At 46.2% G+C, this 25,568-nt stretch overlaps 1 protein-coding gene and 1 long non-coding RNA gene across 7 annotated transcripts in view; both read right to left on the reverse strand.

Annotated features, from left to right (window-relative positions):
* LOC144671358 (uncharacterized) overlaps window positions 1–25,568 on the reverse strand; it is a 399,896-nt gene that overhangs the window by 118,027 nt on the left and 256,301 nt on the right. The window lies entirely within an intron of this gene.
* phldb1b (pleckstrin homology-like domain, family B, member 1b) overlaps window positions 1–25,568 on the reverse strand; it is a 220,419-nt gene that overhangs the window by 56,762 nt on the left and 138,089 nt on the right. For 4 of the 6 annotated variants that reach the window (XM_078533070.1, XM_078533066.1, XM_078533064.1 and 1 more), the window contains 4 exons: window positions 21,963–22,091; window positions 21,232–21,387; window positions 20,446–20,556; window positions 18,461–18,550 (listed from right to left, as the gene is read on the reverse strand). In XM_078533070.1, the coding sequence (XP_078389196.1) occupies window positions 18,461–18,550; window positions 20,446–20,556; window positions 21,232–21,387; window positions 21,963–22,091 (486 nt within the window). The remainder of the gene's footprint in view (window positions 1–18,460; window positions 18,551–20,445; window positions 20,557–21,231; window positions 21,388–21,962; window positions 22,092–25,568) is intronic. The other 2 variants (XM_078533068.1, XM_078533067.1) reach the window with 1 other exon arrangement.

Below are 25,568 nucleotides of genomic sequence, written 5' to 3' on the forward strand. Positions count from 1 at the left end.
TTAGGTAAAGTTATTAAGTGTTACAGGACCAAGGTAGGTAGTTGGAGTTAAGAAACGGATCAGGGATGACCTAAGTGAATGGTGGAATAGGCTCGAGGGGCCGAATGGCCTCCTGTTCCTATGTTAACATAGGAAACAGCTTGCTCCAGTTTCCCCTCCCTCCTTAAGGTAAGAGTATCGGTACATCTTGTGGCATTTATGCCAAAGTGGGACACCCAACAACATTAAAATCACATGACTGCAATCCACCCGGAGCTACTGTAATGGTGGCCAACATTAAACCCCCGGCACTCGCGAACAAGCGAGGAACTTTCAACGTGTGACAACCACAAGTGGCAACCAGGCAGTGACGTCTTGGGATCTGCAGAAGCTCAGAATTTACTCTTATGGAGTTTCTCCCAATTATTTAGGAGATTGACATTCATTTCAAAAAGCCTCCTGGAAATGCGTCTTGGCAACCAGGACGAGTGACAAAATGAGGATCAATGTAGATCCTGCCTTGGGAAACAGTTCAAAGAGTTGGCAACGGCACTGAAAAAATCATGCCACTTGTTACAAATGTGAGGTGTTATAAGATTGTTATGTTTTGGGCCCGTGTGTTTAATTTAGAGTAAAATGGAAGAATGAAGGGAGTCATGTGACTTGTTTTGAATTCTGCTGACAACAAGCCTGGGTGGCCTGGTTGTAAAGGTTATGTGGGGCAGGGGGGCGGAAACGGTGGTTTTACTGGAAAGAAAATGCATGGTGTTCACGCCTGTAGACAATGGCAAAAGTATCTGTGCTGACAGAATAGACTGTTAGTCTCCAAAGTCCCAGGCAAGTGTTAGGAATGTCAGGCTTTGTAACTGTCTATTGGTTTCAAGATAAAATGAAGTTGGGAATCTAAAGGATAGCTAATTAACATTTCTACCTGGATATAAGGCCCGTGTGATTCATGTTGCCATGGAGGTGGGCTTTGAGAGGGGACGAGTCCATAGGAAGCCACTGTAGGATCAGGTTCCAGGTTTTCCTAAAACATCACTGTACCACACAGTCAGCTTTCAGTCCACCAGAGTCCAACAGAGAGAGCCAAGAGATAGAGGCAGCAAGGTTCTGTGGTTCACCACACAGGAATGCAGCTGGGAGCTCACATTCAGATTGAAGTGACCGGGTTTGTGAGGATTTAGGAAGATTTGCCTAGCTTTGGCTAGAAGGAAGAAAGCCAGTATCTGGCTGGAAAAGGAAAAGAAGGTAAACAAGCCATCAGGAGCTAAGAATCACTTTGGACTGGTTCCAGAGGAATAGAGTTTCAACACAAGGGGTGGGGTAAAGTATAACTGTGGAGGGAGATTTTCGATCATGTTAAAGCATTGACAAGGGAATTTTTCTGCAGTTTAGAGTGCAGGTTAACTATGAAATAGTGTTGCTTTTAATTTGTTTGTTACAGTAAAAATCTTAAAACTTGAAATCCTGTTATGCAATTCCTTTAAGTTGGCCATTGGGAATTCAAATTTCTTTTTTAAAGTTGTCGGTCCCCATGGGGATTGTTAAAACTATAGCTTGGGTGGATTGGAACATAGTTTAAAGATAGGGGGTCTCCCATTTAGACGTAGATGAGAAGAATTTTTTTTCTCTCAGAGGGTCGTATTGTTATCCTTGGATAGTATACTGAGGGTATTGTTATCCTCTAATACTACACTGGGAGTATTGTTATCCTCTATTACTGCAATGGGAGTATTGTTATCCTCTGATACTACACTGGGAGTATTGTTATCCTCTGATACTACACTGGGAGTATTGTTATCCTCTGATACTGCATCCTCCGATAGTACATTGGGAATATTGTTCTCCTCTGATTCTTCTGGGAGTATTGTTATCCTATAATACTGCACTGGAAGTATTGTTATCCTCCTATATTACACTTGGAGCATTGTTATCCTCTGATTCTACATTGGGATAATTGTTATCCTCTAATACTGCAAGGGAGTGTTGTTATCCTCTGATATTGCACTCAGAGTTTTATCATCCTCTGATACTACATTGAGAGTATTGATACTACATTGGGAGTATTGTTATCCTCTGATACTGCACTGGTAGTATTGTTATTCTCTGATTCCACACTGGGAGTATTGTTATCCTCTAAAACTGCACTGGGAGTATTGTTACCCTCTGTTACTGCACTGGGAGTATCGTTATCCTCTGATTCTACTCTGGGAGTATTGTTATCATCTAATGCTGAACTGGCAGTATTGTTATCCTCAAAAACTATACAGGAAGTATCTTTACACTCTAGTAATACCCTGGGAATACCTTCATCCTCTTATACTACCCTGGGAGTATCTTAAGCCTTTAATACTATACCGGATGTGTCTTGCCCTGTCAATATTTCATATAGTATTTATTAATTACTGGCAGGATACAAGTATTGCACCAATCCTTAATTCTATTACATGGATCCATTATGGATTCTTAAATGTTTATCAATTGCAATGTCTCCCTTGGGCTATGTGTCTAACAATGGGGATACCATAGCCTGGCTGGCTGTCATGGATTATTAACTGCGAGATGAATGCTGAATCATTAAACATTTGACGAAAGACATGCAGACAAGATAAGGAGGTAGCAGCCAACTTGTAGAATGGTCAGTAAACACAGAGTGTCATGGCAAGCATGTACCTCATGGGTTGATGGAGGTACAGTAAGTGGCAGGGAACGCAGTGCGGAAGCAGAAAGTGCAACATCAGGGCTTGTGCTGTATATGTCACTGTAGAACCTAAACACGTCAGCCAGCTTCATATACTCCTAAAACGAGAGAGCAATGTGAGGCAAAGAGACAGAGCAAAAAAGATTAAGACATTGGAGTGAGAGCTTCCTGCTTTCAAACGTTAACACAACAGAAGGGGAAGAAATATCAATCATTTTTGGCCAAGAAGATTAAGAAGACATGTTAATAATTCACTGTTGGGGCTGAGATAATGCTGGTTGCTGAATTTAACCAGTCTCCTTTCTAGGTTGGAAAGCAAGTAAATGTTGCCCGTTTAAGAAGAACTCTGCTGTGGGAAAATTCATTTTTGTCCTGAGTTTGCCTTCTCTCCTGGAGATTCTGGCTCTGACAGGGACATAGAACTACAGTGAACAGGTGACAAATCCAACCAATGCTTGCCTGCCATTCCAACAACACCAATAACAGTTCCAAAGCAGAGTCGGCATATTGGACTTGAACCTTTGCTTCTGTCTCCACAGATGCTACCTGACCGACTGAGATTTTCCAGCCCTTTCTGCTTTTATTTCAGGATCACCAGCGTCCGCAGTATTTTATTAACAACATTAACAGCGTGCATGTACATAGCGCCTTGAACGTAGTATAAGGTTCCAAGGTGTTTCGTTAGGAGTATGATCAGGCTACGCTTTACACCGAGCTACACAAGGAGATATTGGGGCAGCTGAGGAAAGAGCTTGGTCTTGGCGTTGGTTTAAAAGGAGCAGCTTAAAGAAGAAGAGAGACAGAGAGGCGGAATGGTTTAGGGAGGGAATTCCAGAGCATGGGGCCAAGGTAGTTAAAGCATGATTAATATCGCCGATGCTCAAGAGGCTGGAATTGGAGAAGCAGAGAGATCTCAGAGGGTTGCGGTGTCGGAGGAGGTTTCAGAGATAGGGAGGGACGAGGCCATAGAGGGATTTGGAAGCAAGGATTGGAATTTTAAAAATCGAGGCTTTGACTTCTGATTAATGCCCAGTGCTGCCGGCCACACACGTGCAAAGACTGGGTGAAGATGGGATCAGGCTCAGCTGTGATTCCCTCCACAGTTGCACAGCCAGCTTACAGTCCACCTTTAGGCTTGCAGCTGAAGAATGGTCACCTGAACACCCATAACTTCGGGTAACCATGGTACCTCAGGCCCTCGGGAGTGAAAATTGAAGATGTTTCAAAATTGAGGAATAGTTTGGGGATAAGTTTCTAAAAGCAATTCACTTCTAGATGGTCCTCAGCCAGGCCCCATCGTTGGAATGTTCAAGACTGAGACCAATAGATTTTTGTTGGCTATGGGTATCGAGGGATATGGGGCAAAGGTGAGAAAATGGAGTTGAGGGGCAGATCAACCACAATGTAACTGAATTTGGTGAAACAGGATTGAGGGACTGAATGGCCTTCCCATATTGCTTTGTAACAGTTGATAAAAAATGTCCATATTTTTGAAGACAATGGCTCAATCCTAGCGTGTCATACAGCTGCCAATATTAATGTCTCCTTTTTCCCCTATCCATCATCATTTTCAATGAATCCCTAAAATAACAAAACAATTCCTATTCATTTCCATAATGAAGGTAATTTTCTAAAATATCACGCTGTTAGGGCCGTGTTGATTTCTTTGTCTGAGCTCACACTCTCCAATCAGAATGGATTCAATGTCTTTACTGAACAGCTGCTGACCAGATGCAACACAAAAAAACAAGGCTTCTCTCTCTTTTCTTTCTCTCTCTCTCTCTCTCTGTAGCTGATGTCAGATCTTTTAAATTCAAGCTCCTTGTTACAACTTAGCCTAAAGGTGTTTTCATTTTGTATCATCACAGCCACAAGTAATTTGTTTTTTGGTTATTTAACAGCAACACCCTGTTTTTCCACAGCACCGTCCAAACCCACGACCACCTACCACCTAGAAGGACAAGGGCAGCAGATGTATGGACACACCACCCACCTGCAAGTTCCCCTCCAAGCCACACACCATCCTGACTTGGAAATATATCACCATTCCTTAATTGTCGCTGGGTCAAAATCGTGGAATTCCCTTTGAAAGCACTGTGGGTGCACCCACACCACATGGACTGCAGCGGTTCAAGAAGGCAGCTCACCACCACCTTCTCAGGGGCAGTTAGGGATGGGGGCGATAAATACTGACCTGGCCAGCGATGCCCATGTCCCATGAAATTCGGCTGTTACATTTAATTATTAACATTAATTTATATAGTGAACATTCATAGCATAATTAAGAGAATTGGTTTAGAAGTATTACTAGCCTACAGTGTAAAGCTGAGAAATTAATAGGCTAGTTTAAAGTGGTGATATGTCATAGTGTGTTAGAACTCTGATCCTTCATCATTGTGATCTTGTAACCCGGGCTGATAGGTTAGAGATTGTGCCTCCAAAAGCAGTCTGCAGGATCAAGTGAAAGTACTTTGAGTGGTAACACATTAAACTGGGTCCTAGGTTGACAGTGTCCCGATGATCACACAAAGGCTGGTGTGGGAAACTGGTACAATAAGGAGATTCATCCTAGGGTTAGTGCTATGGCACATTCTTTAAAATTAATTCTTACAATGTGGGCATTGTTTTTATTTCCCATGTTTAATTGCCCTTAAGAAGGTGGTGGTGAGCCGCCTTCTTGAACCGCTGAATCCATGTGGTCTATGTACACCACAGCGCTGTTTGGAAACTAGCTCCAGGATTTTGACCCAGAGATAGAGAAAGAATGGTCGATATATTTCCAAGAGGGGATGGTGTGTGACATGGAGGAGGAACATGGAGGTGATGGTGTTCCCATGTCCTTGGCCTTCTAGGTGAAAGAGGTCATGGGAAGTGCTGCCAAAGAGGCCTTGGTGTGTTCCACATCCTATAGAGAGTCCACACTGCAGACACAGTGAGGGAGAGGTAGTGAATGGGCTGCTGATGAGGCAACAGAGAGGAAACTTTACTCTGGATCTAACCCATGCTGTATGTGCCCTGGGAGTGTTTGATGCGGGGAGGATTTTGAGGGTCTGTCAAGACCAAGGACAAAGGTGGATGAGAGCTAAAAAGAGCCTCATCAGCCAGCGTGCTAGTGCACTGGTCCCATCCTGCTTCCGGGCCATTTTACTGGAGGTGGGAAGGGGGAACAGGAAGGTGGAGAGCTGTCAATTAAACTCCATAGGGACATTTAAAAGCCAATTAAAGGAGGCCAGCTGGGATTTTTCAGTCAGCCTCCAGGTGCCCGTAGGCCTTGAGGCCCTCTCTACCTGCCTGGGTGCAGCAGTAGCTGCAGACCATACTGTAGAGGAGAGATTCCCTCTGCCACCCACAAACAGTGGTGGCCCGGTTGCACAATCCATCTTAAAATTTAAGTTTAAGAAATTTGGAGAGAGGACGCCTCCATCTTGAAGCGCCTCTCCCTTATTTACCTTCTTTTGCAGCCTGCTGCTTCTTTCAAGCTGGGAGGCCTCTGATTGGCCCTCCAGCTTCGAGATCCTGCCTGCTGCCCTTAAGCCGATGATGACCCCCATCTCCGGGCCAATTAAGGGGGCACCCCTGTGAAAATCAGGGACGGAGACTGTTTCTCCCCCAATACCCCTCCATCACCACCACCACCACTCTCCCCCTACACACGGGGTGGGCCCCAGAAATAGTTCCGACCTCTATTTACCACCCCACCTCGAGGGAAAATCCAGCCCTGTGCGTCTGAAACGAAATCGGAAAGGCAAATTCAAGGATACTTCACTCCGAGTGCAAAGTGTTGCTAGATCAGAGTGTGGCCATAGACAAGGAAGATAACACTATGCTCCAATTCTGATACTCAAGCTTCAGTTCTATAAATCTCCACACAGAGAGCACAATCTCCATGGATATCCTTCAACTAGAGAGGAAAAAAAATCAGCATGGCTTCCTTCAATATTGAACCTTCTTTTAGTCGATGATTGTTTCCACCTAGTGCATATTGTAGGCTCCTTTAATGTTCATTACATTTATTTTAGTTGGAGCTATGCTGTTCAGGGGCCAGGTAGCACTTTGCACAAAGAATAGTGGAAATCTGGAACTCTCTCCCACAAAAAGCCGTTGAGGCTGGGGTGGGGGGTGTCAGTGGAATTTGTCAAAAGTGATACCGAGAGATTTTTGTTAGGCAAAGAGACAGTGTCACATGAGCTGGGACAGGTCAATGAATTTTAATGAAAATGTTTATTTAATTTATAAACCCTTCATGAAACCTCATTCCGCCCGTGGATGAGGTACCATGAAAAATGCGAAGGCCGCCTGGGCTCTTTGCCTGCCCGACAACCTTAAGGTTGGATGGGCAGCTTTCTCAATAGGCTTAATTAGTTCATTAATGGCCTTAACAGGCCTTTGACAGTTCGGCTGCACGCCCGCCGAACTGAAAATCTAAATGACGCGTGGTGATGTCAGGACACACGCCCGACATTACCCCACATCATTTAATGTCTCGGCGAGTGGGCCCCGCCCTCGCTCGCTGAGCTGAAGATTCTGCCCACTATCTTGAAACTCTTCAAAAGTTTCGGAGGTGAGACATCAAAATATAATTGATTACCTGTCCTACAAAACAAGGACCGCAGCAGACACGGTAATCGAATTCTTCTGGAACATACACACAGCAGGGCCTTACGAACAGTTTACCAAGCCAGAAAGGAGCAGAGGTGGAAATGCTACACTGAAAGGCTGAAAAGACAATCCCTCTCTCTTTCTCTCCCTCTGGATAGTGTTGTGCCCAATTTGCAAAGTAACCATCCTGAGAAGAGGAATGTACTGCAAACCGAGATCTTTTGGGAACAAAACGTGGGCCTGAATGTTACCCGTGGTGAGCGGGTCTGACTGGTGGGCCCGTGACCATTCGGGAAACAGTCCGCCGCCCGCGACCAGCCCCTGACCACAATTTCACATTGGCCGACCAATTAAGGCCCGCCCAGGGTGAAACGCATCCTCCCAATGGTCAGGAGGGGCCGGGTGGGGTTGGGGGCGGGGGCCTGTTCCAATGGGGGCCCGGTGGCCCTTTTATAAACGGCACAGGCAGCTCCTTGAAGGCTGCTAGGCAAGAACATATTGGCAGCGTTGTGAACACCAAAGTTATGGCCTCAAATGCGGCTGGAGGCGCCAGACGGGAGGGCAGGTTGGGTGGGCACTTGCCCCCCCTCCAGTTTTTGGATGTGTGCCTCGCGGTCCTCCTGGAGGAGGTGGCTGCCAGGAGGGGCACCCTTACCCCAGAGGTGGAAGTGGAGGAGGCCACCACATCTAACAAAAAGAGCTTGGGGAGGAGGTGACAGCCCAGGTCAGCAGCCACGATGTTGTGTGGCGCACATGGGTGCAGTGCCGCAAAAGATTTAACAACCTGCTGTGCTCGGGAAGGGTGAGTACCGTGTTGGCTTGGTTCAGTGTGTTGAAGCGTTAAGGTCTGGCTGTCCCCCCCGTGGAACTCAGGGGTGTTAGAGTCTGAGTGCCGACTGTCAATGATGCCGGAGCTGGCCAAGGATACCTGAGCCCTGGCTGCTTGGACTGAGTGCCTGGCATGCACAGTGTGATGACTTAAACTAGTGACACGTTGTTGTTCTCCCTTAGATTTGTCAGCATGTCCCCAATCGCAGGATCCCGAAGAGTCACCCCTGATGCCAGAGAACCACTGGGCTTCACTTGCACCTGCGTCACACCCACTCTCTGAATCAGATACCAGCACCTTGGTGGGTGTTAGAACATTGGTGCACAACGTTGAGGGCATTTCACGCTCGCTTGAGGTGCAGGCGGAGGCAGAGAGTGCCCAGGGTGCCGGCAGTCAGAGGGCTGATGGGGACCAGGACGATGCTCAGCCGAAGGCAGATGATGAGCCTCCGGAGTTTTCCGGAGGCGGCAGATGCTGGATGTCCAGCGGAATGTGCTGGAAGATCTTGCGGAGATCCATGAGGGTATGTGTGCCATGGTCTCCATTGTGGAGGAGTCCATGTGGAGCATGAGCACTGCGTTGACTCTCATGGCCGAGCACACTGCCTCCTCCATTGAGAGAGTGGCGACTCTCATGGAGAGGCAGCTCCAGGGACAGAATGAAGGATTCCTGGGATTGCACTCGGACCTGCAAGCCCTCAGACAGGCAATGACCTCAGATGGTCAGTGCCAGTGTGGGAGATGGATGAGGCACCCAGTATCCCAGCTAGGTTCCCGTCCATCAACGGTGAGCAGGGAGGTTCACAGTGACCTCATGTTGGCGCACTAGCTGCTTGTTGTCTCTGCGGGCTCCTCTCAGTGCACTCCAGATGACGGCAGCAGCTCCTCCGCCAGTGACCATGGCATCTGATGAGGCTGCAATGACTGGGGAGATGCCAGCCCTGGCACTGGCCGCTCCCTCCCAGGCGGGGCCAGCACAGGCTCCACTGGCCAGAGGACGACCGCCAAGGTCATCAAGCCCAACAAGACATCAGAGTCAGCCGGCTGTCTCCAATGCCGGTGCCAAAGAGGGGTGGGGGGGTGAGAGGCACCTAGATGTAGTACTCGCAAACGCACGTATAAGGCACCATCAGCACAAGAGGGATGGTCAGGGGTGATCTCCTGTTGTGTAATGTTTTGTTTATGGTTACTGGTCTGGGAATTAAGACCAGAGAAGATTATGTTAATTTTTTTGGATTGTCAAAATGAGATAAATTTTGTTTTTGTCATAACGGCCTGAGTATGCTTCACCTTTTAATTTTTTTGGTGCAGGGTACGCCGGTCTGTAATGCTGGACGTGGGTGGCTCTAACCTTTGTTGCACAGGCATCGAGTGAACTTTGGGTTCAAATGAAAGGGTCATTTCAGACATCGGGGATGGAGGAGACAGCCCTGGCATGAGGTGGAAGCAGATCTTTGTCAGCCCAGCTGAAGGAGCATTGGATCAAGGCATCCATGTTGTCCCTGCCTCCCTGAAGGATACAGAGGTCTGCCTCCACACTCAGCATTCTCCTCACCATGATTCTCTTCTGACTCACTACTGGATTTATCATCTGTGGCCTGTGCAGCTGCGTCAAGATCCTCTTCCTCCAGTGGGTCCCCCTCTTGCCAGTGCCAGATTGTGGAGAGTGCAGTTTGCAACCACTATCAGTGTCACCCGCTCTGGGGGTATTGTAGTGCTCCCCCTGAATGGTCCAGACATTGGAGGCGCATCTTCAGAAGACCTATGGTCCTCTCTATCACCACCCTTGCGGAGACATGACTGCGATTATGCCGCTGCTCTGCCGTTGTTCTTGGGTGGCAGAGAGACGTCATAAGTCACTTTTTCAATGGATAGCACTTGTCACCCAGCAGCCATCCATCCAGTCAGGCTGGAGCACTGAAGAGCCTCAGCACTTGGGAATGTCTCAGGATGTAAGCATCATGGGGGCTGCCTGGGTACCTTGCACAGACTTGCAGAATCTGCATCCTGTGATCACACACTATCTGCACGTTCATGGAGTAGAAGCACCCGGCTGACCCGCTGGCACCTTGATGGCCACATGTGTGCAGCCAGTGGCACCCTGGACGCGGGGGAACCCAGCAATTGCTGCAAAGCCTCTGGCTCGCTCAGCCTGGCTGGCTTTGACCATACATTAAAGAGTTAAGGTCAGTACCTGCCTGAACAGAGCTTCTGTCACCAGCTTGATGCAACTGTGGAGGCTCCACATAGATCCCCCACTGACCCCTGGAAAGAGCCGAAGGCATAGAAATTGAGGGCCACTGTGACCTTCAGAGCCAGTGACATGGGGTGTCCACCCACACAGTCAGAGCTGATCTCAGGGCTGATCATCTGGCAAATGGAGGTCATGGTCTCCCTTGAGAGGCGGAGCCTCCTTCGGCATTGCACCTCAGGCATATTGAGGTAGCTGCATCGCCGCCTGTAAACCCTGGCAGCAGGATAATGACGTCTTCTGCGGCCCCTTCTGCCTTGGACTTCCTGCTGGCCCTGCCCCCCTGTGCCCGCGCCACTCCTCCCACAGGTCCTTCCCCTAGGAACTGCATTGGGATACCTGGGCCCCTCTCCCTTCTGCCCCTCACTTCCTCCTCAGAGGAGGTGCCACCAGCAGAGACCACAATCCCCATTACCAGGGTAGCGGAAGGCTGCCTGATACCTGGAAGGGTTCACAGGGTCAAAATCCTCCGGGGTCTTTGGAGGCACCAATGAGTCCTGAAATGAAGCCTAGAAATGCTAAGAATGAAGCCCTGAACAGAGATGAAGCTGTCAAGTTCAAATAAGCAACCAGCAGCAAACTATCTCCTAAACTGCTCACGACTCACACTGGCAACACTGCTGAACCTTTTTATCCCGCCCTTGGGTGAGGTTTTGCAAAATGTGGGCTGCCCGCCTGACCATTTTGCCCGTGTGATGAGCGCGAAATCGCACAGGCAATGTAACATTGGGTTCAATTAGGTTTATAATGGCCTTAAGTAGCCTCTTAATTGATGGTGGGTGTGGCTTCAAAACCTGCATGCGGCCGCCGACCTGAAGATTGCGCATGTGCAGGATGATGTCGGGATGTTCGCCCGACATCTTCTCACGCTATTTTGTGCCTGATCGGGTCGGGTGTCTGCCCGCCCACGAGGTGTTAAAATTCTGCCCGTGGAAATCTGCTCCATACAACCGCACCCAGGGAGACAACTGGACAAAACTGCTGCAGCGGGGAATACCCCATCGAGACCAGTCAAAGGACAGCTCACTGTATATTCCTTTGATTGTTTATCTTCTTCACAAACTGTAAAATATCTTCAAAACGTCTATCCTCTTATTCTACCATCTATACTAGTGTGTGTGTGGGACCCGGGGAACGTGTGTGACATATGAACAGGGGTCACGGTTTACTTATATTTTTTATTCGGGAAGGAGTTCCAGTAAACTTATCTCGTTCTTTGGTTGAAACTCAGAAAACCTGTCTTATTAATTCTTTAGAACCTGAAAGAGTACATAGTGGGACTTCTGCAGTATTGGCAAAGCACATCCTCGCTAAATTCGCAACAAAACTCTGTGACTGCCAGACCTGGAGTGGTAAATTAGAGGGGAGTCAATTTTTACCCCTCCTCATACAGTCATCACAAGATAGAGTTAGAATATACATGATTGAATTGGATGGCAGAACAGGCTCGAGGGGCTGAATGGCCGCCTCCTGGTCCAATGCCTCTTGTCCTGTTCTCCGATGATGTCATCAGCGACGGAAGAGAAAACTATAACAAGCAGAAAAGGAAATAAAGAGAACTACGACAACCATAGATGTTGTAAAAGTTTTGTCATGGAGGATGGCTCCCTCATTGCTGCCAAAGACATCTGGCACAAGAACAAAGAGACAGGCAGACGTTCACAGCAAAGAAAATGGAAGATCTTGGCCTCAGAGTCCCCAGTTAAAGGGGGAAATAAAAGATCAAATCGGCTCTCCGAGTCCCAGCCAGTGAGCTGTGCTGGAAAGTGCAGGTGCATGGACATCGGGGCAGGATGCGATGACCTCACTGTTCAATTAGTGGGTCAACATCCGGACTGACACACTGCGAGTGGCCAACTGGCAGGAACAGTAGCAGTTCAGGGAATGGTATTTCTTCACAGGGTCAACAGGTTCAGGAGAGAAGGAAAGGGAATTGGGAAAAGCAGCAAATAAAAATCTGGTAACCATTTCCTGAGTGTGCATTTTGAGAGTTTGTTTTATGTTTGCTATGACTGAGAGAGCACAGCTTTCAGGGAAGACTGAACAGGCTGGGACTCTCTGCTCCAGAAAACAGGGCTGAAATGATGGAGGTCCTTAAAATGAAGTGGGTTGATTGAGTAGACGTCAAGAAAATGTTTCCACTAGTTGGGCGGGGGGACCAAAATGAGGGGTCATAAATATAAGGTCATCGCTAACAAATCCAATAGGCAATTGAGGGGAAATTTCTTTACCCAGAGAATGGTGAGGATGTAAATACGTTGGAAACAGTTCAGAGAAGGTTTACTAGACTAACACCTGGAATGGGAAGGTTGTCTTATGAAGAAAGGTTGGACAGGCTGGGCTTGTATCCGTTGGAGTTTAGAAGAATGAGAGGCGATTTGATTGTTTGATTGAAACATATTGGGCAGAATTTTGCCATTGACAGGCGGGCAGCCGATCGCCGCTGCCGAAATGGGCCTCGCCGCCATTTTAATTGACGGGCCAATTAATGCCCACCCAGCGTGACGCCCGACGGGAAGCGCTATGCGCTCCCTGTGCAGGCCAGGGGTGGGGGGGGGATTCCCCAAATGTGAGAGTGCGCTCTTTCACGCATGCGCACGAAAGAGTGCACATCTCCCTGAGGCTAAGTGCTGCCTCAGGGAGATAAAATAATAGATGCCCTGGAGTGACTTTAAGGTTATAATCCTATGCATATATGTGTAAAAACTATTGCATATATATGGGCAACACGCACACTTCCTGGGACTAAGTGCTGTCTCAGGGAGAGCGCTGAAAATTTTTGAAAGTTAAAAAATAGAAAAATAAAAAAATTATTAATATGTCCCCCTCACGTGACAATGTCACACGAGATGGGACATGTTAATAAATATCACAGAAACTTTATTAAAATTTTTTAAAAACCGACATGAAACCTCATCCTGCCAGTGGATGGGGTTTCATGTTTTTTCTATTGCCCGCCGGGGCTCCTGGCCTGTCCGCCAACCTTAAGGTTGGACGAGCAGGGCCTTTAATTGATTTAACCATCCTGTCAATGGCCTCAATTGGCCATGGACAGGTCAGCGGGCGGACAGCTGATTGCGCTGTCCCCCCTGCCTTCCTGAATATTTAACTGGGGCGGGATGATGCCGAGGGTTCCCCCCAATGTCATCCCGCGTCATTTTCACATTGACAAGCGGGCCCCGCCCCCAGCTCGCTGACAGAAACATTCTGCCCATAAGCTCCTGAGGGGTTTGGACCGAGTGGATGTGGAGAGGATGTTTCCTCTGGTGGGAGAATCTAGAACTAGGGGGTCACTATTTAAAAATAAGGGGTCGTCCATTTAAGACAGAGATGAGGAGGAATTTTCTCTCTCAGAGGGTCGTGAGTCTTTGGAACTCTCTTCCTCAAAAGGCAGTGGAAGCAGTCTTCGAATATTTTTAAGGTGGGGTAGATAGATTCTTGATAAGCAATGGGGTGAAAGGCTATCAGGTTAGGCGGGAATGTGGTGTTGAGGTTAAAATCAGATCAGCCATGATCTCATTGAATTGCAGAGCAGGCTCGAGAGGCCGAGTGGCCTACTCCTGCTCCTAATTCATATGTTTGTATGTAGAATGTGGAACTCTATCACAGAGAGTGGGTGAAGGGAATAGTGTAAATGTACTTAAGGAGAAGTTGGATAAACACATGATGGAGGAAGGGAATGGAAGGTTATGCTGATGAGGTGAGATGACCAAGGATGAGAGGAAGCTCATGTGGAGCATTAACACCGGCATAAATCAGTTGGGCTGAATCTAGTAAACCTTCTCTGCCTGTAAATGTTATGTAATAATAAATAATCCTACATATACAATTACAGAAACTGAGGTTCAATGATGTGACTGAAACCTTTTAGTATCTGTCCACCATTGTCCATCCATTTTTAACAATAGGGCCAACCCGCAATACAAATCAGAGAAATCCATTATACCATGGACAATGGTTCAAGTATGTTATTGTTGTTCTGCTCTGAGACATTGCAATATGGAAGCCAGAAAGGTGAAGCTTAAAAAAACTTCTCTACTACCACAATAACAACAATTTGCATTTCTATAGATCCTCTATCATAATAAAAGGCCCAAAAACACATCACAGGAATGTTCTCAAAACAGAATCTGACACTGTGCCACACAAGGAGATATTCGGACAGGTGACCAAAAGCTTGGTGAGAGAGGTAGGTTTCAAGGAGTGTCTTAGAGGAGGAAAGAGAGGTAGAGAGACAGGCAAGTTTAAGAAGAGTCCAGTGGAGCTATGAAATTCGGGGATGCAAAAGAGGCCAGAATTGGAGGACCGCAGAGGTTGTGGGGCTGAAGGAGGTTCTAGAGATAGGGGAGGGGCAAGGGCATGGAGGGATTTGAAAACAAGGATGAAAATTTTAAAATCGAGATGATGTTGGACTGGAAAGCCAATGCAGGTCAGCAAGTGGGGAACAGGATTGGTACAAATTAGGATATGGGCAGCAGAGCTTCAGATGGGAAATGAACAATAAAACCCAAACCGGCAACCGTCACCAATGTTGGAAGGAATAAGAAAGCAGACGAGGTTAATTAAGAAATAGTTGCCCAAATCTCAAATTCTGGTGCATCTTAAAGAAGAACCAGATCACCAAAGAGACTTTTAATTATCTTCCATAAGGTTGCCAACCCTCCAGGATTGTCCTGGAGTCTCCAGGGGTTAAAGGCTAATCATCAGGACACTGTTGCAAGCAAAAAATCATTGGTGATGAAAACAAAAGTGTCCTTTTTAAATTTTGTTTGAACATTTTGTTAGTTATTCAATAGTGCAAAATGGCCTGTTTGAATATGGGGGCAGTTGGAGGCATAAGTCATGTGATGAATCCTCCAGGAACATGTCCAACCAGAGTTGGCAACCCTAATCTGCCATGATTGAGATTCCAGGCCCTTGAAATTAGAGGACAATGTTTAAACTCATTGCACTATCCAGTCCTGTATGCAGCAAGCCTCAGAATGAACACAAGAAGGTTTCCTTTTTCAAACAAACATATAGCATGCAGTAAGTGTTAGTGCAGTTACCTCCTGTATCTTGGGGTACGCTGGGGTGGAAGGAGAGGGGAATAGAGAAGCTGCTTTTCCTGGTAAGCAATGCTGGGGTTTAGTCTCTTCTAACATGTCGCTAGTCTCTGTGATGTGAAGCATTTCCTGTTCAAAGGGCAAAGGTTGAAGTAGCATTGCGATGAATGAAAATGGCATGTGTGCACCAAGCTTAATTCAGAATATTATTGTTAAGGACTCCTGTTGTTTCATTAGCTTGAGAGTTAGTTCACTAATTCAATGTCACACTCTTAACTCTCCCACTACCACTGGTAACTTCTCTTTCCCTCCTCTCTGAAGGTGATCTCTCATACTTGGGCATGTTTCTACTGGTGCTGACTGTCCTCCTGTACCACCTCCATTCTTCCTTTGTGAATATCAGTGGGCTCCTCGAACACAAAAGGCCTCACAGTCCGCGTACAGACAGTCAATTCTGTTGAAAAGAAGGGAGGAGGAAGGGGTGGGATGAATGAGGAGGAGGGGAGGGAGATGGAGGAGAACAGGAATGAAGGGAGAGGGATGTAGAGGATCAAGAAAGATGGATGAGGGAGAAATATGGGAGGATTGAGGGGGTTGAGGAAGGTGGATGGAAGGAGAGAGGGAGGGGGAGGGGTGAAGGGATGGAAAGTGGGGAGAGATGGAGCAAGTGGGATGGAGGGATTTCTCTCCTCCCAATGTATGAGCCAATTGCAATTTATTCAGGACTAAGCAGAGATTGAACCTGGGACCTATACGACTTGCTAAGTCAGTGAGAGGTGCATGTACCCACTGAGCCAGCGCTTTGCTGATATAAACAGGTTTTCCAGACTATACGACCAGCAGCAGGGACTGAACATTCTGTGTGGATGTTTTTGATCGCACAAGGGCAACAGTTTGTATAGGAAACAATTATTTAAAAAGTAATTAACAGACACGTTCAGAGATAACTTCACAATAACCAAAACATGTTTACTCTTTACGCTAAGAGTTGACAACGTGGAACTCTCCTCCACAGGGAGTAGTTGAAGTGAATAGCATAGATGCATTTAAGGGGAAGCTAGATAAGTATGTGGGGGAAATGATTAGAAAGTTATGCTGGTAAAGTGGGATGAAGCAGGGATGCAGGGAGGTTCATATAGAGCATTAACACCGAAATAGGACAGTTGAGTTGAATGACCTGTTTCTGTGCTTTATAATATATAAATATATATATATATATATATATATATACCATATGATGTAATTCTGTTGCTGTTCTGCCATCTTCCTGTGATGAGGGTTTATAGTGTCATAGAATTTTACAGGAGGCCATTGGACCCCTCATGTCTGTACCAACTCTCTGAAAGAGCGATCCATTAATTTCCATGAAGAAGCAATTTAAATTATCGCATGTTCAATAATCTTCTTTTATTTACTTTTTAAAGTTCATCAAGATTTGTTACTCAACATCTCATAGTTTAATTTCCTTGCTGGAGCCCTGGGCAAAGTATTAAGCTCCCTGTTTCTATCGTATCGCAGTCACTAATCCCAGTTATTTAAACCTAACTTTACATACATTAAATTCTGCACTAAAGGAGGAAATTAAGCACCTTTATGGTTTCATCAAAGATATTTATTCTCTGGTAAGTCTTGGTGATTTTTGTTGAAAACTTGCAGGCGAAATATAATACTTACCAGCAAAGAGAAAAATCAAAAATTAATTTATAAGTAAGAACTTTATGATCTCTAGACATAGATCCTTTAATTACAAAAACAGCAACACTGTGAAAGAGATATTTAAAGGGTAATCGCCTCGTCAGTTGTAATTATGGCTGCTATTGCTTTTTATCATGAAGTTGCTTGTACATTGCACTTGAGGCAATCGCTCTGCTACAAACCTTGGTGGCAACCACAAACTAAGCTTGCTAGGTTTGGAATGGCTAACCCTGGGAAACCTAGTTTAAAGTAACCTGGTGGTAAAATCTGCTCCAGTAGTGTGGAAATGGGTAATAGCCAATCAGTATCTGTTTTACATAACGCCAATTTATCTTCTGCCTCAGGGCACAGAGTAAAACGGGCGGTCAATTGACTATTGCACATCTCTGCCCTCCTGGCAAAGACCAGCTCCCCCCCCACATCTCTGTCTACTCTCCTCCGCACCCTCCCTCCCCAGTATCTTCCTGACCCCAACATTAAGAAATCTGGCACAATTACACTGACGTTGTCACCAGCTGTGTGGCATTAAAGGATTACATAAACTGCTCCAAATTTCCCCTTTCGGTCCTGCTGAAGTGAATTCCAATGGGATAAATCCCACCCCCATTCTGGCATTTTACAGAATCCCCATAAAATGTCATTCCAACAAACCAACTCCCTTTGCTCTGTTACTGTTTGCGATTGAGTTTCAATGGCATTTCATAATCCCACTTTCTTACATTCTCCTGGGACACCTCAGAAATATGTTGGACAGCAATCCTTTGTGGGGACTGACACAGAGGTTCAGCATTTAAAGAATGGTCGGACGCAGACTGTATTTTGTGAGGGTGTAGATCTGAATGCTGAGGTCCATGTCAAATATAGCATGTGACCCTAACACTATTTTAGACTGCAAGTGATTGAGAATTTAGCGTTTACAAACCAGGTTTTCCTGATGACACAAGGTGGTATATGTCAAAGGAGGAGACAAACAGGGGCTGATTTGGGAAAGTCCCCAGGCTCTCAGAGTGACTGGGAGGTGGGAAGGGTGAGGGGGTGGGGAGAGGATGGGGTGGAAAATTGCTCACAAGTGGTTTTGGTTGAAACGAATGAAGTGGAACTAGTAGGAAAGACTTTGATCGAAAGGTTCACAAGGCCAAATGTTCAGCTCTTTAAATGGGCTTGTCACAACATTGGAGCAACCAATCTGCCTGTTTCCTTACATGACAACAGTTAGTGCACTTCGCAAATGGTTCAGCATGAGGGGTGGGGGGGGGGTGGGGGGAAGCACCTGAGATGTTTTGACTTAATAAAGCATTTTATAAAAGCTCTTTCTACTAACATCCAGAAAGGAACTGTAATAACATTAGATCACTTTACCTCCTTTAATGCTGTGGAGCCTTTGGAGAAGGTTTTGCCGCCAGTCACCATGAAGTATTGCTTTTCCAGATTGGCCAGTTTGTCTTTCTCCTGGGAAGGGACACATTTGTAAGTTAGGGGAAAGTTGTCACTAAAGGTCATGGGCACGAATCTAAGTTTTAGGTTGGGATCCCAATCCCACAGTCGACTGAGGCTCAAAGCGGGGGTGGGGGGAACAGTCACCTGGCAGCGATTTTCCCTGAATTGACCAATTAAGGGTCACTATCCAATTAAGGATGGCAATCAGACTGACGAGGCTGGAGGGCCAATAGGAAGCCCTCCAGCACAGAAGGCGCTGCAGCATGCCTTTTCAGGTCAAAGAGAGAGAGAGGGTGCTTCTGTCTTGAGGTGTCGCCTCTCCAATCTTTTAAATTTTTAAATTCAAGAGTGGAATCAGCAAGCAGGCGACTATTGTGGAGGGAGATCCCCTTCTCAGGGCAGTCTGTGGCTTCAGCTACAGTGAGGCAGGAGACCATGGCCACCCCTGGTCTCCTGCCGTGAGGTCACCTCCAAGCAGCTGGCCAAGTCCCCAACACCTCGGGGGGAAAGGGGAAGGGGGTGGACAATAGGCCTCGATAACCCATTAAATTCCCTTAGTCGATTACCTGCTACTTGTGGGTGGGTCCCCCTGTGACAGCCATCCTGTTCAAATGGCTGGGGGGGAGAGAATGTTCCGGTGAACCAGCACACTGGTCAGCAGAGTTAATTTTCACCTTGGTGTGGAGGTGAGGATCCTGCCTGGATGGGGCTGAGAGTCAAGATGACATTAGAAGGTGGCTGAAGCTTCAAAGTGTACATCGCAACGGCAAGGCGGAGATTAACTACATGACCGGCATAATGGCCGCTGAGGCAGGATGTGCCGGACGCTGTTCAGGGGAGTCCTTGCCCCTCAGGCTGACCACCCCCCTGCTGGAAGCCAGAGACACATCAATAGTGAGCGGGAAAAGACTGCCTGGTCCATCCAGCCTGCCTGACTCAGCACCTCGTCTCTCCATGGGGCTGCCCTTGAACCCCACACCCCAAACCCCCTCAGCGTGGGACAGGTATCATCATAGTGTGACCATGCAATGATACAGAAAGAGGCCATTAAGCCCATCGTGCCTATGCTAGCTCTTTTGAAAGCTATCCAATTAATCCCACTCCCCCTTGCTATTTCCTCACAGCCCTGTCAATTTTTTTGCTCAGTTACCAAGGTGTTTAAGAATTAGGAATTTAATCTTTTGGATGGAGGGCAGTGGAGACACCACTGAAAGTGCTAACATCAGGTTAGCTGGAATTGAACCCCTGCTTTATACAAAGTGTATATTACTCTTCAATGCAAAATATATACGCCAATTAAGAGGGGATTAGATAAACATTTAATAAAAATTAATGTTAAAGTGTGAAAGGAAGGAACATAGGACTAGGAGGAGGCCATTCAGCCCCTTGAACCTGTTCCAACATTCAATCAGATCATGGCTGATCTGTATCTTCACTCCATTCACCCACTATGCTCCAGATCCATTTTACTGCTGTTTAACAAAAATCTATCAATCTCGGTTTTTGAATTTCTGATTGACCCCCAACCTCAACAACTTTTGAGGGAGACAGTTCCAGATTTCTGCCACCCGTGCTTCCTGGCATCACCCCTGAATGGCCTCGCTCTAATTTTAAGGCTTTTCCCCCATTGGTTCTGGACTCTCTCCACCAGAGGAAATGGTTGCTCTCTATCTACCCCATCAATTTCTTTAATCATCTTAAATAACTCGATCAGATCACCCCTTAATCTACTGAACTCAAGGGGCTACAAGGCTACTCGATATAATCTGTCTTCCTCATTTTACCCTTTTAGCCCCAGGATCATTTTGGAAACTAGGCTTAGCACAGGGAGCCAGTATCAGTACAAGCCCGATGGGCCAAAAGTCCTCCTTCTGATCCAGTGTTTCTGTCATTCTGGATATCAGTACCTTCTGAAGCATTTGCATCATTGCGTCTTTCTCCCTGGTCAATCTCTCGCACTCCTGAACAGTCTGATAGCGGATTTGATTGGCTTGATTCTCTAAGGCGGAAACCTTGTCCTGTGGAATAAAGATGGACATGATTGAGCCAGTAGTCCAGGTCGACAGTCCAGTACAAAACTGAGGCAGTGCCACACTGTCAGAGGAGCTGTCTTCTGAATGAGACATTAAATTGAGGTCCTGTGAACTCACTCAGGTGGTTGTAAAAGATTCCACGGCCACTCTTTTGAAGAGGAGCAGTGGAGATCTCCCCGAAGTTCTGGACAACACATATCTTGCAGCCAACATCATTAAAACAGACGATTAGGCCATAAAGACATAATAGGAGCAGGATGAGGCCATACAGCCCCTTGAGCCTGCTCTGCTGTTCAATCTGACCTTCTATCTCAACTCTAATTCCCTGCCCGAACCCCTTTCATCTCCAGAAATCTATTGATCTCAGTCTTGAATATATTCATTGACTGAACGTCCATAACTCCCAGCGGTAGAGGACTCCAAGAACGGTCATTATCACATTGCTGCTTGGGGGATCTTGCTGTGCACCAATTGGCTGCCAGGTTTTCCTACATTCCAACAGAGACTACATTTCAAAACGTTCTGTAAAGCACTTTGAGATAACCTGAGGTTGTGAAAGGCACAGCCTGGAATGAATTCAGACTCATGTTCACTACCCAATGCAACTGAGTTTGGAGGGGCGAAGAAGCAGGGAGTTGGGGTGCTGAGAGGGACCTGTACCTTTCTCCGCATGGTGCTGCGCTGGTATTCGGCCTTGTCCTGCTGAAGCTGCTGGCTGACCGTCTCCCGTTCCTCCTCCAGGCGGCTCTCCTTCTCCAGCTGCTGAAACTCCAGGTCTTCAAACAATTTGGCTTCAGACTCGAGAGTCTCTGCTTCCTAGGACAAAAAGTCATGAGAGATTCCGTAACTAACGGCCGAGAGAAGGAATATCAAGCTGGAGAACCTTCCCAGCAGGTCTGGATGCAATTTGCTTATGACGGACCGACCATACAAAGAGCTTGATTACTCAATCACTCCTGCAGTCTCGACCCCTCAAAAACTATCATCGAAACATCTAGTTCAAGGCTTCAACATAAACCTTCAAAAACCCCTGAGCGCAAATGGTTGCAGTATATTATTAAGTCATGTTAAAGCAAAGTTAATAATGTTTTTTTAAAAGCAGGTTTTAAAAGCATTCCGTTGAATTGGATTCTATTTAAATCAACCAAAAAAAACACCAAAATGCAACACTTATCCAATCATGCAAGAGTCATTCCAAGCTACCCCCACATCTCCTGGGTTTTACATTGCGTACGGACTACCGCAAATACCTTATTAAACGGTTCTGATTCCAGGATCCCTAATTGCCTTTTTGACAGTGACATTAAGTACCTGGAATCAGCCACTGTGTGAGGGCAGAGAGGTCACACGATCCACAGGGAGGGAAAGCCAATGAGGTAGGAAAAACTGACCCTTTTGAGGTGGTCCTGTAACTGCTCCCTCATTGATTCAGGGCAGTTATCAAGCTGGCTCTTCAACTCATGGCAATGCGATTGTAGCCTCTGTACTTCTCTTTTCTCAGCATCAAGCTTTACCCTTTCCTGAATTTGAAAACAAAAACAAAAAAAAAAGAGAAAAAAAAACACACTTCTCAAATCCACGCCATGCAGAAGCCTAAAGATTAGAACAGTGGTATAGCCAAAGAAGGTGGAATAGAGAATTGGTGGGGGGGGTGGGTTTTGGAAAGGAGCGAGTTTCTAGAAGAGGCCTGAGAGTAGCTTATCATTGTTAGGAAGATTTTGTTTCAGCTCTTGAACTATTGATGTAAAGAAAATCTGGAATCTTACACAAGACACAAGGAGGCCATTCAGCCCATCGTGCCTGTGCCGGGCTCTTTGAAAAGAGCTATCCAATTAGTCTCACTTCCCCCTGCTCTTTCCCCACAGCCTTTCTCCTATTCAAGTATTTAGCCAGACTTGCCAATATTTAACCGACCCGGCTTTTTAAAAAAAAATAAATCGTTGTAAGTTAGCTACTGCCGTGTCGTTTGGATGTCTTTATGCTGTATGGTATTGGTAACAAAGGTTTGTTAGCGAAACCAGTCACTGGACTTGAAACTAATCCATCATAAAAAGCGTTTTGGGAGATATCTCGTGAGACCTCATCAATGTGAGTTCATCTTCATTCGATGTGAACGATAGAGACAATTCATTCAAACATATGCTACCAATCACAAGGTGTACCAACCCCCACATGTGTCAAATGAAGCAGCTCGATTTAGACAGCACCTACAACTAGACATCTCTTTTCATTCCGAGAGTGTTGAGAGGGAAGGTTTGGTTTTCTTTATTCTCAGGAGGGAATATTCTAGAATTTGCCATTCCTTAATTGATCCAATTTCCTTATTAAAAGCTGCTGCTGACCCAGGATCCGCTGCTTTACTGGTCAGAGGTTAACTCCCCTCTCCCAAACCTCACAGAGGTACAGGATTGGAGGAGGATCGGAGGGGAATTTTCCAGGTTTCCCTTTCTTTCCCCAGTGTTTTGCCTCTCCCAGGAGATCACATGACTGCGAACGGGAAAGGAAGTGTCCAATGATGGTGCTCCAGACGTTGAGAGGGTGGGGCAAGTTTGATACATCCAGCTTGTCTTTCCCTGCCTGTCATTTTCATATGTTGGGAACACTGTACAGTATAAACTTTGTGTATCAGAGTGGGTGTGGCCATCTTTGTATGATTCCCTCCTCCACTCCTGTACCTTTCTGCTCTGATGAAGGTGCCTGTCAGACAGTTCCATGGACATTGTAACCTGTGACAGTTATTGGAAAATAGACGACTAGATATTCAGGAGTGGGAATTAATTATAAAGAATTTACAGCGTTAAACACAGGCCATTTGGCCCAATCTGGACTAGGCTGATGCTTATGCTCCACATAAATATTCTCCCACCTTACTTCATCTCACTCTGTCAAAAGATCCCTCTCTTCTTTCATATGTTTATCTAACTTCCCTTCGAAAGCATCTATGCTATTTGCCTAAACTACTCCCTGTGGTAGCGAGTTCCACATTCTCACCACTCTATGGGTAAAGAAGTTTCTCCTGAATTTCCTATTGAATTTAGGAATGCCTATATTACATCTATGGAGTCTCCCACAAGTGAAAACATGTTCTCCATGTCCACCCGATTGAACCCGTTTGTAACCCTAAAGGCCTGTTGTGCAAATCTCCCGCTTCTCCCTCCAAGTTAGACGAGCCACTTCAACACACACTCTCTGGGCACCTAAGAAGTCAGGAATAATTTTTTGCAGGCGTGTGAAGTGGACTGCAGAATAGCTGAGTGCCCCGGGGGTGTTCCAAACTCATTCGCTCCCAATGCTAGCCAGTAAATAGGCGGAATATCGCACGGGTCGTGATGCATATTCACTGCTCCTTCACTTGCACGCAGATTTTCAAAATTTGACAAACAACTAAATGGCAAAAATATCATAAATCTTAATGATATATAAAATTTTATCTCCAATACAGCATTTGAATATAATATGCACCTCTCCCCAGTCTTGGGGGACTGGATGTCAGGGTGTGTGCATGGGGATGTGTATGTTAAACTCAAAAATTTACTGAATATGTTCATAATGCTGATTAAGGCTAAATTATTTCTCACTCAGCCTGTGACATCAAGTGTGTGACACTTTGCTAACAAGCACCTGGAGAGGACCCCAATAACCGAGCGAGAAAATCCCACACATTGGATAAAACTAAGCCAGACAGACAAGGAAAGTCCCCTTCTCCATAATCTCCTCCGGCCCTACAACCAACCGAGATCTCCACGCTCCTCCAATTCTGGCCTCTTGCGCATCCCCGATTTTCATCGCTCCATGCCTTCAGCTGCCTAGGAATTTCCTCCATAAATCTCTCTGCCTCCCTCGCACTCTCCCTTTCTTTAAGACGCTCCTTAAGACTGGATCGGGTCTGGGGTGTGGCTCCACACCACAGTCAAATAACTTGTTCACACTCACTGTCTCAGGTGACACCTGTTTAACGGTCACTGGGTGTAAAAAAAGCCTGTGGAACTGGATCTCAGCCAGAAAAAGCAGATAACAGGAAAAATAACTGGGTGGGGGAAAAAAACCTTTATGGTATTGTTTTGTTCACAGAATTATAGAATTTTACCACACAGTCGGAGACCATTTGGCCCTTTTGTGCCTTGCCAGCTTCCTGAAAGCAATTCATTTAGTCTCATTCCATCAGTCTCAGCATTACCATCCAACAGACACAATCTAACAACCCTAAACATACACAGTCAATATCCTTCTGTGAATTCTGGGGCCATCGAAGCTGAGGACTCTGAATTTGGTTCAATGTGGTCAGCCCCAAGCAATTACACATCACGGCTAGCACAGGTTAGACCTCCCTCTACACCCTAGCTTCTCAAACTGAGGTTGATGAGGAGATCCCACAAGATTTGCCAGCTCACCTGATTAACCACCTGGGGCAGGAGATATTTTCATGCTCTAATTCCCTGACGCATTTGCCTTCTAATCCCTCCATGCCCCCCACCCCCCCACCCCTCCCATCTCTATAACATTCAACCTTCTCCAGTCCTACAATCCTTCAAGGTCTCTGTGCTCCTCCAATTCTGGCCTTTTGCTCACCTACAATTTCCTTGGCTCCGCCATTGTCGGCCATGCATTCAGCCACCAAAGTCGAAGCTCGGAAATTTCTTCCTTAAGCATCTCTGCCTCTTTCTCCTCTTCTAGGACACTCTGTAAAGCATTGCTCTTGGTCCTCATATCTCCTTTATGTGGCTCAGTATCAAATTTTGTTTGATGAAGCATCTTGGGATGTTTTAGTATGTTAAAGGCACTACATAAATGCAAATTATTGCTGTGTGCAGAGCTATGTTAAGTAGAAACATTTAGACAATGTACTGTATCCAGGCAGTAATATGGTGGGTGTGTAGAACATCCTCCCAACTGTTCTGGGAGTCATTTCCAAGAGGTCAGTGGATGTTAGGTTTGGATATAATTCCTAATGGTCACTGAGGGCTGGGGGTGGGGGCAGGGAATTGTTCTGGTCATTA

Source organism: Cetorhinus maximus, chromosome 2, assembly GCF_964194155.1.
Source record: "Cetorhinus maximus chromosome 2, sCetMax3.hap1.1, whole genome shotgun sequence".
Taxonomy (NCBI): Eukaryota; Metazoa; Chordata; class Chondrichthyes; order Lamniformes; family Cetorhinidae; genus Cetorhinus; species Cetorhinus maximus.